At 36.5% G+C, this 15,745-nt stretch overlaps 1 protein-coding gene and 1 long non-coding RNA gene across 6 annotated transcripts; both read left to right on the forward strand.

The window, feature by feature from the left end:
* The first annotated feature begins 902 nt into the window (after positions 1 to 902).
* On the forward strand, positions 903 to 4,288 carry LOC116916287. Of its 5 annotated transcripts, none has more exons than XM_032921513.2 (6): positions 903 to 965; positions 1,551 to 1,716; positions 1,793 to 2,004; positions 2,152 to 2,622; positions 2,683 to 2,766; positions 2,832 to 4,288. In XM_032921513.2, the coding sequence occupies exons 2-5, from the start codon at positions 1,574 to 1,576 to the stop codon at positions 2,763 to 2,765; spliced, it is 909 nt and encodes a 302-aa protein (XP_032777404.2). In that variant the 5' UTR covers positions 903 to 965; positions 1,551 to 1,573; the 3' UTR covers position 2,766; positions 2,832 to 4,288. The 5 variants fall into 5 exon arrangements, 3 of the variants coding, with proteins under 3 accessions (XP_032777404.2, XP_032777403.2, XP_032777402.2); XR_006643271.1 differs by lacking the exon at positions 903 to 965 and having other exon boundaries at positions 1,246 to 1,716; positions 2,832 to 3,151; positions 3,215 to 4,288; XR_006643272.1 differs by lacking the exon at positions 903 to 965 and having other exon boundaries at positions 1,245 to 1,716; positions 2,198 to 2,622.
* Positions 4,289 to 6,337: 2,049 nt separating this feature from the next.
* Positions 6,338 to 7,481, forward strand: LOC116916179. The gene is made up of 3 exons (XR_004390472.2): positions 6,338 to 6,875; positions 6,949 to 7,130; positions 7,197 to 7,481. It is a non-coding gene; the product is annotated as an uncharacterized LOC116916179 (long non-coding RNA).
* Positions 7,482 to 15,745: the final 8,264 nt, after the last annotated feature.

The raw sequence follows: 15,745 nt of genomic DNA on the forward strand, positions 1-15,745 counted from the left end.
GCGTCCAACCGTTAGTTACGGTAGATTTCTTCAAAACAGGAGTAACTGGTGGCATATCAATTTCTGTATACACACCTTGAGCACCATATTTGGAAACAGTCAGGCAGCAGAAAACAAAACGGAGGATTAGTGTTAACGCCAACAGAAACATACAAAATAATGAGTTACCAATCACTACAGTTGAGGAGCAGCGGCCCTTAACCGGAATCATTTTTTGGTTCTCCGCATATCAATTGAATCCTTCTTCTTCACGATAGCTATTAACCTGCATAGGGTACATAAAATAAGAACCAATATGAAAATGCCTAATGACGGAAATCAAATAACAAACGAAAACCATGTAATCCTTTGATGGGTATTTCCTTGCATGAATTTCTGACACGGCAATCTTTTACATGGGCAGTTTGATTAGCATCCTTTCCTTTGTAATAAAAATATAAGAAGATGTTTGAAATACGAAAATGTTGAAACATACCACCCGAGCCAACTTTAGTAGCACAGTCACCAGTTGGTCAAGTCTACGTCATAGAAAGAGTCCTTTTTCTTCTTTGGATATGCAGATTTATTTTCAATAAACAAATTCGTATTTCTTGATAAGAGTATATTCATGAGTCTTTTGCAACAGCCAACAGTACGCCTCTCTGGAAGTCACAATGATTTGGATTGAACGGTAAGCAAAAATAGGTCGCTATAAAGTTTGCATATCTTGAAATCTAATTTTAAGAATCGAAACGTACCCATCTAGACCATAGGAAGCTATGACTATTGAGGGATTGTAATACGCGTTGCTTATTTCCCATGTGCAATCGGTAGAAAACATCACAAGCATCATGAACGCACCTTGAGTTTCAGATTTCTTCCCTAGTAAGTCTTATTCTAGCATGCAGAGGTTCCACAGAGGGCAGTCGTGTCCAAGAGGTCTATACATAGTGTGTTACTCAAAAAACAAGTTACTTGTCAAAAATGTTAGTTATGAACATTTTTATACAATAAATAATTTTGTGTTACTAGTGGATATAATTATTTGTGGATAATTTTACTTAACAAAATATTTGTATAAAATTTATTTTATTTTGTGTTACTTGTAAAATAAATTACTAATGAAGCCTAGTTCCAATTGGAAATAGTTCTATTCGGTATATTTATTTGTGAAAATTGGTACTTATGAGAAAATAATAATTTTTGTTATTATAACATTAATTACTTATGAATATTTTTACTTGAAAAAAAATTATAGGTTTACTTATAAATACATTTATTCATGGCAATATTTATTTCTGCCAAATTTTTCTTCTGAAAATATTTACTTATGAACAAACAACCTTTTATTTTTACTTATGAACGGTGTTACTAGTGGGAATACGTCACTCTGCAACGATCCCATTAAGGTTGACACTGTTGACATGTTGAGTGTTGACAAAAATCACTATCGATTATCTTTCCCTTATCGATATTCAGTTATTCCATGTTGTCGTCAAATGTTTATCTCGTCTACTATGTTTTGACGCTTGTTTTAACAGCAGTACAAAGCATATTATTGTTAATTTTAGGATATATTTGTACCTTTGTAAAAATGAGTGCCAACAAAGAAGATTCACTTCGGCGAGTTAGACGGAGAAAAACTGTCATTGGACCGAGACAGGAATTACGCAGAATAAAGGAACGTGTTGATTCCTTTCTGTTAGAAGCTTCCCAACAAGAAAACCAATATAGACAGTATGTAACTTGAAATTGATAAACAATTCGATATTTTTTAACTATAATTAATGATTTATGTTGTTGTTTTGTTAAGATTACAAACGTCACATATGGTCAATGTTCTCTGCACTGAAGTTTACTCGATGACTTTGGATATGGTTCCAATAACCACCAACACGCATGCCCAAACTGATAGTGATGATCTTCAGCACTTAGAAATTGATTTATCCCATTATGAACATATTGGTAAACATGAGACACATAATGAAGATCAACCAGAGTCATATATGTCATCGTACAGTGAATGTAAGTGTAACTCACATGTTCCATAAGTGTCGTAACTAATTTTTCAATTATTAGTTTTAAAAGAAATTTTTATTTTTATTAAGAGTTGGAGTTCAATTACAGATATAAGTTTGTTAATATATGTTTATTTCAAAATTTGCAATGGAGTTGGATTGCGTGAACAAATAAATGAGAGTTTCTCGTCTACTGATAGTTCGGATGAAAACCAATTGGCAGACTTTGATGATGGGATGAACAAGGACAGTGACGTAGGCAACGATGCATACGAAATCAAAGTTAAACAAACGATACTGGAGTGGGTTGTTGAATGTAACGTTCCCAGTTATCACGTCAGCAATATACTTAGGAGGCTAAACGTTGTTGCAAAACTGTCATTCTTACCTCTCGATTCCCGAACACTTTTATCGTCCAGACGAGGGAAATTGAATGTCAAAGACATGTTTCCTGGAAAGTATCATCATTTTGGAGTAGAAGAATCTTTACAGGCCTTACTACTATCAATGGATTCAAGAAAAGTTCCAATACCTTACGAATTAAATATACTATTTAACATTGATGGCCTGCCACTATCAAACAGCAGCAGTAGCGAGTTTTGGCCAATTTTGTTCAAAGTGCAAGGTATTTTCCTCTGCATATCGTTTGCTGTGAAACTATATAATTATGTTCATATTGTTATAGGCTTGGAAGATGTTTTAATAGCTGGAATTTACCATGAAAAAAAAACCAGAAGATGTAAACGTTTTTCTTCGAGACGTCTGTGAGGTTATTGGCAAACTTACAGAAAATGGAATGCATTTCTTAGGTAACTTATCAGGGTTTATCTTCAGGGCCTTTCCAGTGATTCCCCAGCAACCACTTTTGCTTTATGCATTAAATCGCACAACGCGTACTTTGGTTGTCGGAAATGCATCACCAAAGGTTGTTGGGTACAAAATACTATAAGTCAGGACCTATCCTGAATTAGACGCACCACTTCGTACAGACTTCTCTTTTCTTCAAAGATTACAACCTGAGCACCACGAGAAAAATGGTAGACAATCAATTCTTGAGAAGGTCTTAAGGGATGCTGTCAACGATTTGGTTATTGATTACATGCATCTTGTCTGTATCTGAGTACACAAGAAACAACTAGAAGAATGGGTGTATGGTAAACTCGATAAAAGCAAATTAGTAAAACAAGTGAGACAATCCATGTCGTCATACCACGTAGGATTAATCCCATACATACCTAGCAATTTCGTCAGGAAACCAGGACCGATGGAAGACCTACCTCGCTGGAAAGCAACGGAATTGAGGCTTGATCTACTGTACATGTGTCCAACTAACAAGCAATTTCTTTCAGAAAATAGATTTGGTCATTTGATGCTGTTACACGTGGCAATTAAACTTCTTGTAAATAAGAAGGATTGTCGCAGAAACACAAGTTACGCAGAGGAATTGTTGAAAGCTTACGTTTCAACATGCCCAATATTATATGGAAATCAGCTAAATACTTTCAGTGTTCATTCCCTGATTCATCTACCGAATGATGTACTCAACCATGGAAGCCTTGATGAGTTCAGCGCATTTCTCTTTGAAAACAAGTTTCAGAAAATAAAAAATTTAATTAGGAAAAGTGGTAAACCATTGCAACAATTTTTAAATCGTTTAGAAGAAATCCAGCTTGCTCACTTTGAAGGAGATGCAAACAAAAGTCTGAAGAATTCGCTTGATTTATTGGGTTTACATAGCAATGGTCCACTACCTATTACAGAATCTATTTTAAATGGGGAACAGTTTAAAAAATTGCATTTCAATGACTTGTTTTCACACCTAAGTTACCAGAGTACTGCATCTTTTTGGAAAACAACAACATCGTCCTTATTGAAATTTTTTTTTAACGATGAACGGAGAGATCTTAATAGTAGGAAAACAGTATTTGAAACAAGAAGACATGTTTAAATACCCTCTTCCTTCATATACCATCAGCGAATTCCTTGTGTCACAGCTCTCTAGTTTGGATTTGTTCCAATTACTTAACGTAAAATGCAAAGCAGTACGGATACCGATTGCTATTCCGTCAAATGGTTTTTTCTTTGAGTGTCCACTCGTCAATACAAGTACTGCGTAGTTGTTACATAATCATCTGTACTTCTGTATGTGATGTTGGAGTCGCACTCAACTTAAGAAAAATTCAATGAATATCTATAATACAAACTCATTATATCAGATAATAATTGTTGCTTAAAAATAAACATAAATGGTGTATATAGGAAACGACATCCTATAAACATTCTAACACTTACATCAACTGGGCATTTCTCTCTTGGTTTCCTATATGATTTTCACCGTGGATATTGAGCTTTCAACTCTAGGATCTCCATAAACTAACCTCATATAAACGTTTAGACGCTTACATCCTAAAGGCATCCTCTCTTGGTTCCAAAATAAACATTTACTTAGGATCTCGAGCTTTCATCAATGGGATGTCTATAAACTAATCTCATATAAGCGTTTAGACGCTTACATCCAAAGGGCATCCTTTCTTGGTTCCAAAATAGACATTTACTTAGGATCTCGAGCTTTCATGAATAGGATGTCTATAAAGTAACCTCCTATAAACGTTTGAAAACTTACATCCAATGAGCATATCACCTTACTTTCAAACTTGACATACACCTTCGGAGGTTACATTCACATTCATAGGATCTCAAATTTTCTTTGTATACTGTAGGTTTAAACATTATATCCAATTGATATGCTATATTGGTTTCAATGGTTACATCAATTTCACGTTACCATTAACGTTTATTAAATGTTTCTACGTTATCAAAAAATTGATAAGCCAACAGTGGATGACGGAACGTACAATAAACGTCCGGACTTTGTGTGCTAGTAAGGTGGGGTACCTCCATGGGACCGCAAACATCCGAGTGTATAATCTGGCCAACCCGGGTGGCCCTGGTACGTGTAGACGGTATGAGGTCCGACACATCTTCCCTTGAAGACATCCACGACAGTAATTGGATGATCGAATGTCATTGAAAAATGCAAGTCCTTTTACACAGCCCAGGGAATCCAATTTTAGAACTTTCTTGTGATTAAGATGTACCAAGCGTTGGTGCCAGAGAGAGAGAGACTCAACATGAGCAGCCACTAAAGCTGTTTCATTTCTGATGTTGTGTTCTTCTGCTTGAATATCCAGATGATAGAGTGCCTCCTTTTTAGATCTCCTCCCTTCCATGATGACAGTTCCATCTCTTGAGAAAGAAACAGTATTATTGCAAAAAAGCACCTCAACTCCGGCATCAGTAGGTGTTCCAAATGAACAGAGGTTAATTCCCAAGCCAGGAACGTATAATACTCCTCTCATGATTCCTCTGATAATATCTCCATTTACCATGGCATACAGGATTACATCTCCTTGTCCAGCTTGTTGGAAATACACCGTATTCCCAACAGCCGACGACGCGAGCTGGGCGATGGACGAAACTCTCTCAACGTTTTTCTTCCTTTGATTTGGGTAACCTCACCCCTCGTGTTCCCGTGTTTCATCTTTACATTTCCATCTTTACTAAGGTAAGTTCAGTGCACGGGCTGAACTAAATCTTACATGGTCCTTCGAACTATTTAATAATTAAAATTTAACTTAAAATTTTCGCTGTCAGTGGACTGTGGGGAGACATAACTCACCCCTAAATTTTTCTCTTTTCGGTGAACACCACGTGTTAGCCGCAGGGTAAATTTTTATTTATTTTAATCGACAAATACGATACACTGGAAGAAGGTGTAACAGGCTATACAGACGCTGATCATGCTGGAGATTTGGATGACAGGTCATCTACATCTGGAGGCGTGTTCATATGTCATGGTGGATCATTCTATTGGTTCAGCCGGAAACAGAGCTGTATATCCCTTTCTTGATTCCGTTTCGTCCAGCAGGCGCAAAAGACTGGAGTAATTGAAGCGCGTTATATTGATTCTAGAAACCAAGTGGCAGACATCTTCACGAAGGCTTTACCTACTCCAAGCTTTGAATATCTCAGAGAGAAACTAGGAGTGATGGATCGGTGGATGGATGAGTAAGGAGAGGTGAATATTCTGGGAGAAGAAGGAGCTTCACTTGCTGATGGATTATTACTACAATCTTGTTTGTGTTATCTGTTTAATGTCGTTGAAAAGAAAGTTGTTGATAAAGGAGTATGTTGATCTGATTTATTTTCTTGTGAAGTTTTTTTAAACATGGAAAAATCAGTCTGAGAGGAGGTGTTGGAGATTGCAAACTGATGAGAAATATATTTATCTGGCAACTCTGTATATAACTTCTTGGGTAATGGAAAAGAGTCGGATGGTGTGTTCTGTTTCATCTGTAGAGTTGTTCAGACGTAATGTGTTTGATTGTCTCAAGAATTGGATTCTTTTTGTTGGTAGACTTGTGTGTAATTACTTATCTAAGAAATTATATATCAGTAAGATAAATTTCAACAATTAGAACTAGCAGCGAATCTAGGTAAAAAGACGAGAACTAAGAAATGTTGCAAGACAAAGCTAACTAAGCACACTTAGGATCAGAAATAAATAGTATAATCTAGAAACAATTCCATTTGACACTCAGGGCTATAGACTATGTGTCTAAATACAAGTCATATTGGTTGCTTAGACATACACACGAAAGCAAAAATACATTTCCCTACCAAAAATACGATTACCTGTGAAATATTTCCGAAGAATCTAAGGTGTTTTTACTCGACTTTTGTGAGAGAGTCGACTAATAGTGGACGTTTTCGATTCGTAATCGATTATTCGGGTCGACCTAAAAAGTCGACTCAAGTCGCCTAAAAATCAATTTTTGAAAGTCGGTACAAGTCGCTGGTGCGACATAGCTCGTATTCGTAAGTATAAATTAAAACAATTTATTGAGCAACCAGATGTTACTTATCTCATTTCTCAAATCCGATGAATCAGCAAGGGATTGTACGTCTTCATCGCATTCGGATCCAGGTCTCGAAGAAAAAAAAAGACTTTTTCTCTTCAATTACAAAGAAAAGAAGCAAACAGAACACCGACAATGAAATTGATAAATACATCAAGTTCTGCAAGAATGTTGATCAACTCTACGATTTTCCAACAATCGAATTGATTTATAAGTAGCCAAAGTGCTATTTAAATATATTCTTAAATTTACAAATAACATGTATTTTGATATATTTCAGACGCTACAACGTAGCCCTTCCTTCTTCAGCGTCAGTTGGAAGGTTATTCAGCCAAAGAGGCCTCATAATTTTACCAAGAAGACTCAAGCTCACTGATAAACTATTCGAGACACTCCTTTTTTTAAAGTAAACCACTCTTTTTTTAAAGACTGATGAACCATAACCGCAATAATCGTTTCAATGTTTTAAATCAATGGGAAAATTTTTGTTTCTGTAGTGAGCAATGACTGAGGTTAAGTCAGACTCAATATTTTATTTTAAAATAAAGAAAATGAAGCAATTCAATTTTTCATTTTCATTTATTAACATAAGTACATACTATCGTTGAATGCAGAGCATTGAGATTTTAAGAAAGGAAACTATGCAGAAAAATAATTTTTACATCGCCAGATGGCATGTCGAAATAAGCGGTGAAATGAGCGGGGAAAATGTGCGGCCCACACCTCAACGACGTTTGAGCTTGAGCGGCGTACAGTAAAACAAAAGATTGGATGACAATTCTGGCCGCTCGTGACGCTGTTCCCGTTTTAGTTGATATTTTTTATGCTTAATACATTGATGGCAACCATTTGTTGAAGACCATTCTTTAATATTTTCTTGCTATGAATTTTTTTGGAGAAAATCTGGCAACCGGTGCGGTCCGTTAATTCTCGAATCTGGGATATGAAACAAAAAAGAAGTTGGTGATTCGGATCGCAGTGCTGTCAATACACTTCCTCTAGCGCAATCTCCATAGAATTCAAAACAAGGGGTTTTCAACAATTATTTTGTAAATTTGGTGTACGGTGTTCTTGAATCTATTAGATTCTTGATTTATTGCCAGCTTTAACTAGCTTATATAAGTTTCCGGGTATGCTGCTGTGTTGTTGTGTTGTGGGTTTGGCGTATAATCATTATAAGGGTGGTTGGGTAATATAAATCAAGACAACTTTTTTTGCCCAGGTATTAAATGTCTGGAAAAAAAGTGTAGATTATATTATTGATAGATATTCCCACTGCAAGGCTAACAAGAAAAATTTCTTCAATACAAAACAAAGTCTTTCCATTACTCATTATTGTTATTAACGGGTCGAAAAATCGGGTAGCATATAAAAACACCATATATTTGTTATAATAATAAGTATAATTGTTTAAAAATAAAATAATCATTAAATATATGTATAAATATTTTATTATAAATTTTAAATATAATTTATATCATTAAATATTTATTTCGTTAAATTAGATAGCTAAATTAGCTCTGAAAACTAATAACGCAATCAAGCTTTGAACGCGGATCTTCTCATAATAAATGATTTTAACTTTAATCTGCTGAATAGTTAATAGTTTACAAAAAGCTAGGAGTTTATCTTTTTGTATGCCAGGCCAAACACGTTGTGGTTGAAAATTTAAACCCGGCTAAGTCCCCCTTTTTTAAACAAAATTAATTTTGACAATCAAAAACCAAACAATTGAAGATCTTCTTGGCTGTTGGAAGGACGTCCGTAGAATCAAATTTTCGGACATCCATTGCACTTCAAATGTGACAACCCAGCAGACATCCCAAGAAGTACCCACAGAGGAAATGGATATCAAACGGATATTCCACCATGAATCAGACATCTGACGGCAGAAATGTCCTGTGGATATACTGCACAAAAAAACAAACAAAAAAACAAAAAAAAAAAAACCCCAAAAAAAACAAACAAACAAGGAGTCACCCAAAGTGACAAAGTGCCAAACCAAAAAGAAAACGTCCATTCTGTGGTGAGATTCACGTGTCCCCAAGAAGATGCTATGTCCCAGTGGAAAAAAGGATGGAGCCAGTTCAGCGAGAAAAAAGATGCTGGAGCTGCCTAGGACTGGACCATGCCGTGAAAAATTGTTGGAGTTAAAACAACTGTTACAAATGCGGAAAAGAACACCAAACAGTGGTTTCCAAGAAAGCAGACAAAACATATTCGGTGTCAGCTACGTCCGTGACGATAGCAAAAACCCGTCGAGGGAAGTAACCACAGCTAAAGGAACTCCTCTTTCAACCGAATCCCTCCTATTTGATGGAGTACACGTTCAAATGGCGACGGTAAAAGTAGAAGGGCCCAAACGATGGCACAGAGCCATACCCTTCATTCACCAAGGATCAAACATAACTTTGGCCCGAAGCGAACTGGCTCAAAATCTGAGACTAGAAGAAATTGGGACAATACAGTTAAAACTGCAAGAAGTTGGACATTTGCATCGAGAAAGAGAGTAGAGCGTAAGAAAATTGCGAATACGTGAACTTTAAGAACGAGATGCAGAAACAAAATAAATGGAGACCATAGAACAACCTGGCATTGGAAAGGGGCCGGATCCCGCAAAACCGAATTCATCAGTGAATTGTTGACAGAAGGCTTAAGTTTTGCGGACGACCAAATCCCAAGCGGGAAAGTTGACCCTACAAAATAGACATCCTGATTTGCACCGGAAAACATGATCTGGAAGGTGTTGGATACCCAGCAAGTAGCTTCAAAATCAGGAACTCGGTTGACTATTATTAGGCAAAGAGGCCCAAGACAAGGCTGTTGTAAAATCACAGGTGACTGACAACAATTTCATGCTACAAGTAAAACAGGGATCTCCAGAAAATATTAAGCGATACAAACGAAGGAATTGATTTTGCGAAATGATGGCAGTTAGAAAAATTGGAACGCCTAGAAAAATTCCAATCTCAGACCATTGGAAAAGCTATATGTATTCCATAACTGAAAATATGGACGGTCATTACATAGCACCACTCCCGTAAAACAAGAAAACAATCCAAACTTATCAAGAATAGGGAGTTAGTAGAAGGCCAATCTTAGGCACTTAAATGAAAAATGCACGAAACAAAGAACTAAAGACGTCCTATAAGGAAGAATAAGTCCCGATTCAGAACCTAAGGTTTATACCAAAAGCACAAGAATTCTTCAAGGGAACGTACACAGTCCTGCCGCACCACCCAGTTATCAGGAAAGATAAAATCACTACCGAAGCGAGACCGGTTTTCAACGGTTCAATGAAATCGAAGAACGGATACAGTGTCAACGATTGCCTAGAAGAATATCCTAATCTAAATACAAATATTCTTGAAATGTTTCTGCTCTTTAGGCTCAATCACATCGCCTACACAGAAGACATCAGACAAGATTTTTTTCTAGGACCTTTATCGAACACTTAATTGAAAAAAATACAAGGGCTTTCACCCATATGGCCTGCTTTAATTAATTGACTGTCTCTCTTGATTAAAAGGATTAAAACAAATACAACACGCAATCAATGTCAAATTTATTGTGACCAATATGAAAAACCATTGGAATTTAAAAACAGAAACTTAGTGAAAGTTAAATTTGTTGATAAAAGATTCGTTAAAACTAAACTTGGGGGCTTATTAGTAATTCTTCAGCTCTAATTAATACACGATCCTTTTACTATTTAATGATCGGTGACTAAGATTATCAGCCAAAAGGATTTGTTTATTAAAAACTAGATTCAACAGCTGCGAGGCCATTGTTGAGGATGAGTACTATCTTAATAATGGACTAAAGTTTTTAAAATCCACCAAGAAAATATGTTGGAGTTAAGATATCAGCATAAAACGAGTCCGACCTTTTTTTTTTCGTCCCAGGAGTTAAAGTAAGATTTCAATCGTGTTCCAGCCATGTACATCATTTAATTATATTGACTTTTGCACAAGTCTCCAGCTGGGCCTCTAATTTGGAATAAGATGACGACCCAGCTTTTCCATTCTTCGCCTCGCAACTTCACAATCTTGCTGAATTACCAGAGGAGACAGGCAGGAAATGTATCGGACTAAAGGGTATTTTATAGGAGAACGTTCAATGATCTTAGTAGCCATAGATTTAAGAAAATTTTTATAGTTCATTCGGAGTTCTGCCACTTATTTATCCGTAACAGATAGCGGATTTGGACCCCTCAGCTTGGAACTCTTTTTCTTTCCATCTTCCGTTTTCTTGAAGGCTTCCAATTTATCAAAGGTGGTCATTCCAATTGCATGCGATTAGGAGCTAGAAACATTTCTGAATCATCCAAATTCAGTCGCACTAGTTTTTTAGATGATAAGTTCTTCCAACTGTGAGCTTTCAGCATTCGTTTTAAAAGATTCTTGAGGATTTTACCAACTTGATTTTAGATGAATAGAGCTAGTGGGTTCTGCGACTGGAAACGGCACAGATAAGGCTCCTTTTTTGTTGAAACGCTGATGAAAAAAGCTACTTGGACGCGTAGAAAGTGATTCTTAAAGGAAACCTGTAGTTTCTTCTTGGCAGATTGGGCTTATTTGTGATCACGACTGCGTGCACTGTCTCGATATATAATTTCAGAGCTGGGAAAACTTCTAATAATTTTTTGGCAACGGAGACATTTCCACCCAAATGGGTGGCGCAAAATTTGGGTGGGAGTGTTACCTTGACGTTTAGGAAACTTTCTTCTGCAATTCTCTAGAACCCTGATCTTCTGCCCGTGCTATTGTTAAACAGTTAATACGCTCAAGAAACGGCACCGTGAACTTGCCAATTGACCTTGTTATGGCCGGTGCATAATGTGCCACATGGGACGTGAAGTCCACGTAATCCAAGCTCTAAAAAGAGAGGGAGCCGGTCTTCATTGTACCAGTGATCTTTCTTAAAAATAACCCCCGTAGAATTTTTTATGTGGAACCCGACAAACTTTTTTAAAATTTTTCCACCTGACGGAAAATTTTTACACGGTGGGCATAGGGAGTCCCTGAGAAATTTTTTTCATGTGACAAAAAAAAATCTTGCGGAAAAATAGAATGGTATAACAAATCAATTCATTCTGACAATGTTGCTTATTATCTCTGCCATCTAACGACTTCAATTTTAAAATATTTTAAGCATTATTTAGACAGAAAAAATTATTTTGAAATAGGGCGTAGTTACAGAAGAAAACACAGAAAAAAATTGTGTTCTAATATTTTGCCACTGACATGCTCACGGAATTCAAAAAATTTTGAAAAAATCAGGTTAGGTAGCTTATTCATTTACTAAATCAACAAAAAATTTCATAGGCCTCCAGCCATTTTTTCAACAAATTTTTCCAAACTGCGCGAGATACCCTCCGCCATAAGAAGCCGTGCTAAAATGGTTCGAAAACGCGTGTTGTTGGGATACTTGTGGCACCTACTGTAGCTCATTTTCGTTTTCCCCATTGAGAATTTCTGAGAAACTTGCCTGTCTGGAAACATAGTTTAAAGCAGTTAAGTCTCGTTGCGGAACAAATTTTTCTATCAAAAGGATAGAACATTCCTGAAGATCCACAGTAGCCCAGCTTTCGTAACAGCGTCTTTGACGCTATAAAGTGATGATTTCTTAAGGTCTTTAGCAGCAACAAAACCAAAAGGAGAAGACTGATGAGTGAAGAAAGTAAGATTAGTTTCCATGATTTGTACTGGGACAAAAATTACAAAATAAACTATTGAAATGAAATTATTATTTCCTAAATAATTGTATTTAGTAAAAAAACACACCTAGTTCTTCTGCATCTTTCTTTTACACTAACACGTTTTACAGTAACACAAAAAAACGACGAATAACGTGAAACAAAACACAAACTTTTTCAGTGAAATTTTTAAATTTATTCATATTTCGCACAATAACAAAATACAGTCATAGCAGACAGAATCGTCCGTCGAATGCTGCGTTACGCGATAAAATCAAATGCAAAAAAAGATTTCGAACAGCCCTGTACCATGAGCGCAGACATAATAAGGCTTCTACGGTTTCAGGGTTGAGACTCATTCTTCATATACCGAAATAAACATCTTTCCCGACAATGAACGCCCTTTCGCTGGACGCGCTTGTGGTGGGAATGGTCAAGATGTCCCTAGCCATGCACGATAAACGCGGCCATTTGCGTGACCTCTGTGCCCAATACAGTAGAATGCCATCAGGACCACAGTTGCTTGGTTCAAGCTCTTCCGCCTCATATTCCATCAATTCATCTTTTGTATGGACGACGCTGTTTGAACATCCGGAGAGTATATTAGCAATGAAACTTTGGTCAAACTGCGATGGTTTCCTTTTGTCAGTCCGGTTGCCCTCGTTAAGGTTAATATTTAGTGGATTATCCATTTATTTTGAGACCCTACTGCAGTCTTAGACTTTTTATTCTTTGCCATTATTCAACAAATTCTGTTCGTACGAAGAGGAGAGACAACCGGACAAGTTAGTCGCCATTTGCTAATAGCTTCGTCTAATTCATTGTCGAATGTCGAGTATCTGACTCAATAACTCTGTCTGACCTATGGCAATGCATGTATCAATACTCCCCAGTAGATGGTAGGGCTAGTAGCCCAAAAATTATGAAAGAATTTGATTGGCTTATTTAAAAATTCCGAGCAAAGTTTTCGTCTGGTCAAATTTTGCAGGGAGTGCCGGGGCGGATCGAGGCGGCCAAATCTCAGCCCTCGCCCCACCCAGAGTTTACAAATCCAAAACCCAGCCCGGAAAAAATCGTTTTTTTTTAACGACCCGCGGGCTGCCCCGATCAAAGTTGATCGGGGCTGAGCTATAGCCCCAGCAGGCCAACTTGGACACAAATGAGATTTTCGCATTAGTGGAGAATGCGCATCCCTGGATGTTATACTGCTCAATTGATTGCTAAGAAACGACTTCTCAGCTGTTTATTTTTTTAGGTTTTTGAATGCCATTTTCTGTTTGACAGTTAATAATTTATTTCTTATTATGTTAATTTTAGTTTTAGGTAAGTTTATTCCATTTTGGTTAACCAAGGGGATCTACAGGAACTTTATCCCACTCTCTTTTTCTGAGTGGCTACCATTTTACTTATATCTTGAAAACGTCATTACAGATTTTTCTGTTGAATAACTAGTAATTAGCGTCTCTGGGTACTATAAATTATTTTTGGAAATTTAAATCTATTATTTGCGTGCACAACATGCCATTTCGTGTTTTCTGGAAAAGGACCTACACACTCCAGATTTCACAGATCACCGTGTTTCCTCCGTATTCAGCCGATAGTTAACGGGGAGGGGCAGCGCCACCAGTGTTTACTATATAGAAATCAGTATTGCCTTACAGTTAAAAATTGCTATAAACCATTTTACATAATGAAGTCGAACGTAGGTGGCCCTATTAATTGAAATCGAAATATTTTCCGTTATTTTTTGTTTGTTCTCCTCGTCGCATGAGACGTCAGACAGAAAAAAAAGAAGTACTAGCCGGCCACAACATCATCATATATGGGGCTGCAATAATAAAATTGTGGTATTTTTCTTGACAGGAACAAAAAAAACTTTTGACACATGGTAGGTGTGCTTGCATATCAGTTAAAAAGAAAGAAATAGTAACAATAAAAAAACGTCTGCTAGGGTATGCCTGTGACTGATGCCCTGATGCCTCAGAAGCTCCTCTAGTGTGTGAAACTGAAATGATCGCACACCTACCATATTTCATTTCCTATTAATTTAGAAAAAAAATTTTAGAAAACAACCAAATTCAGGGATAACGTAGCCATTTAAAAAATCTACTATAGAGTTATAAACAATCGGGGTTCCCGCGTTTCAACATATTTTTTTCCTGACTTTTCACTGAATTTTAACGCAAAAAAAAATATAAAATCCATGTCGTGTCTTATTTTGACAAATTTTTTAAACGAATACTCATCTTTATTTATGAATGACTTGGTTCAAGCAATACCTATTGCTTGAGAATGACTGAGATCGTGATCAATTGACTTAGATAATGACACATTTTATTGATGAAAAACTGAGACTGCATCAGTTAATTAAAACAAGATTTGACCCGCCAGAAAAATAGTTATACATGCGGCAACTAGGAGCGCGTTATTTTTCTACTTGAAAATCATGCAAATTTAGGTAGCCTTTGTCTCTAAATGCGCGAAATCTCACAAAGAATGGTGCATACCCGCGCTCCTAGTTGCCGCATGTATAACTATTTTTCTGACAGGAAAAAATCAGACAATGACACATAGCCTGTGACGGAAAAATTTATTACCAAAAAGGGATTTAAGTTTAGGCATAAAAAGTGGCCGGAAGGAGTAGATTACGTATTTGTACACATAAAAAGCCTAGTTAGCCTTTGATAGTCTTATATTTGGTGTATTTTAAAAAATAATTAAGAAGACACGTAGTGCCATAAGAAAGCATGGCGGAAAAACTCGCGTTCGGATATAAATATTTTCATGCCACAAAAATAAAATCACGTGGAAAAATGGCATGGTATAAAATTTTGTTCTTTCTGACAATGTTGCTCATTATTTCTGCTTTCCAACGATTCAAACTTTATAATATTTAACGTATTATTTAGGCGGGATTTTTTTTAAAAGGGCGTTGTACCATAAGAAAAAACAGAAGAAAATTTTGTTTTCTGATATTTTGCACTGATATCCCCACGGGCGGCCAGAAGTCGGAAAAATTTGAAAAAAATGTGTGAGATAGCTTATTCATTTACTAGTTTTAAAAATAAATTTCATAGCCTTTCAGAAATTTTTTGACATATTTTTCAAACTGCGCAAGACAGCCCCCACCA

This window comes from Daphnia magna, linkage group LG2 (genome assembly GCF_020631705.1).
Source record: "Daphnia magna isolate NIES linkage group LG2, ASM2063170v1.1, whole genome shotgun sequence".
In the NCBI taxonomy this organism is placed as follows: domain Eukaryota; kingdom Metazoa; phylum Arthropoda; class Branchiopoda; order Diplostraca; family Daphniidae; genus Daphnia; species Daphnia magna.

What these genes read in the sequence shown, in the direction of transcription:
- LOC116916287 (XM_032921512.2), top strand. Translation starts at nt 1,466, where the DNA reads ATGTTGTCGTCAAATGTTTATCTCGTCTACTATGTTTTGACGCTTGTT. An exon ending in CAAGAAAACCAATATAGACA is followed by an intron (nt 1,717 to 1,792) that starts GTATGTAACTTG and finishes TGTTTTGTTAAG; the next exon opens with ATTACAAACGTCACATATGG. An exon ending in AATTTTGTTCAAAGTGCAAG is followed by an intron (nt 2,623 to 2,682) that starts GTATTTTCCTCT and finishes ATATTGTTATAG; the next exon opens with GCTTGGAAGATGTTTTAATA.